The sequence below is a fragment of the Orycteropus afer genome, unplaced genomic scaffold (assembly GCF_000298275.1).
Source record: "Orycteropus afer afer isolate SDZICR_OR568_19922 unplaced genomic scaffold, OryAfe1.0 scaffold00854, whole genome shotgun sequence".
Taxonomy (NCBI): domain Eukaryota; kingdom Metazoa; phylum Chordata; class Mammalia; order Tubulidentata; family Orycteropodidae; genus Orycteropus; species Orycteropus afer.
This window is the reverse complement of record NW_006922441.1, coordinates 522,012-522,906: the sequence shown is the minus strand read 5'-3', so window position 1 is coordinate 522,906 and position 895 is coordinate 522,012. Positions and strand designations below refer to the sequence as shown.

The 895-nt window shown below is 57.0% G+C and overlaps 1 protein-coding gene across 1 annotated transcript in view; it reads right to left on the bottom strand.

Annotated features, from left to right (window-relative positions):
* Window positions 1-8: 8 nt before the first annotated feature.
* FUT2 (fucosyltransferase 2) overlaps window positions 9-895 on the bottom strand; it is a gene marked incomplete at its 3' end in the record, with an annotated part of 3,800 nt that continues 2,913 nt past the window's right edge. Inside the window, 1 exon segment of the mRNA XM_042783308.1 lies at window positions 9-506. Within this exon segment, the coding sequence (XP_042639242.1) occupies window positions 9-506 (498 nt within the window).

Below are 895 nucleotides of genomic sequence, written 5' to 3'. Positions count from 1 at the left end.
CGGAGGTGGTGGTAGAAGGTCCAGGAGCAGGGGTAGCCGGTGAGGCAGACGTACGGCCCCGCGATGTGGAGGTACCGCTCCTCCATCCAGTCGTTCAGGTGGTAGTCCCGCCAGGGGATCCCGCTGGCCGCCTCGGGGTGCAGGACGGGAAGGGTGCTCCTGAACACGGGGGCCAGCAGGCCGTGCATCCGGGCCGGGATGAAGGCGGGCCGCCCGTTCGCCTTGGCCAGGGCGTACAGGGTGGCGTACTGGCCCATCTAGTTCCCCAGACGGCCTATGGAGTTGATGGTCCACGCGCCCTCTCGGGGCAGGTGTTCGGGGACCAGGGCCACGTGGGCTGGGTGTGCCCAGGGGGCGGGCACCCGGCCCAGGCGCTGATAGGAGTGGAAGACGGTGGACGTCATGAAGATGATAAAGAGGAAACAGATGGTGGAGGAGGCAGGGCAGGCGGCCCGGAATCCCGCAATGGCTGTGGAGAGGAGAGAGGCCATCAGCCGGGGGGATGGCTGGGGGCGGGGAGTCTCATTCATTCACTCATTCACTCAATCCATCGGAAGATGTCCCGTGAGCTCCATGGGGAAAGTCCTAAGAGCACATATGCTGGTGCCCTTCTGCCTAGGTGGGGAACCCAGATCAACCCTTACCAGTGCTGTGTGACTTTAGCCCGGTGACTTAACTTTTCTGAACTTCACTTTCCTCACCCGTTAAATGGAGATAATGAGGTTCAACCATCTAAAATTGCTAACATCTGACCATATTCTACCTACACAAACAGCCATTATGTGTTGTTCGATCTAACAGAACTACCTCATAAAGGTGTGTGAAGATTAAATAAGATGATATTTCCAGAAACCAATAGGCAATACTATCCCTGGAAGTCTTTTTTTTTTTTTTT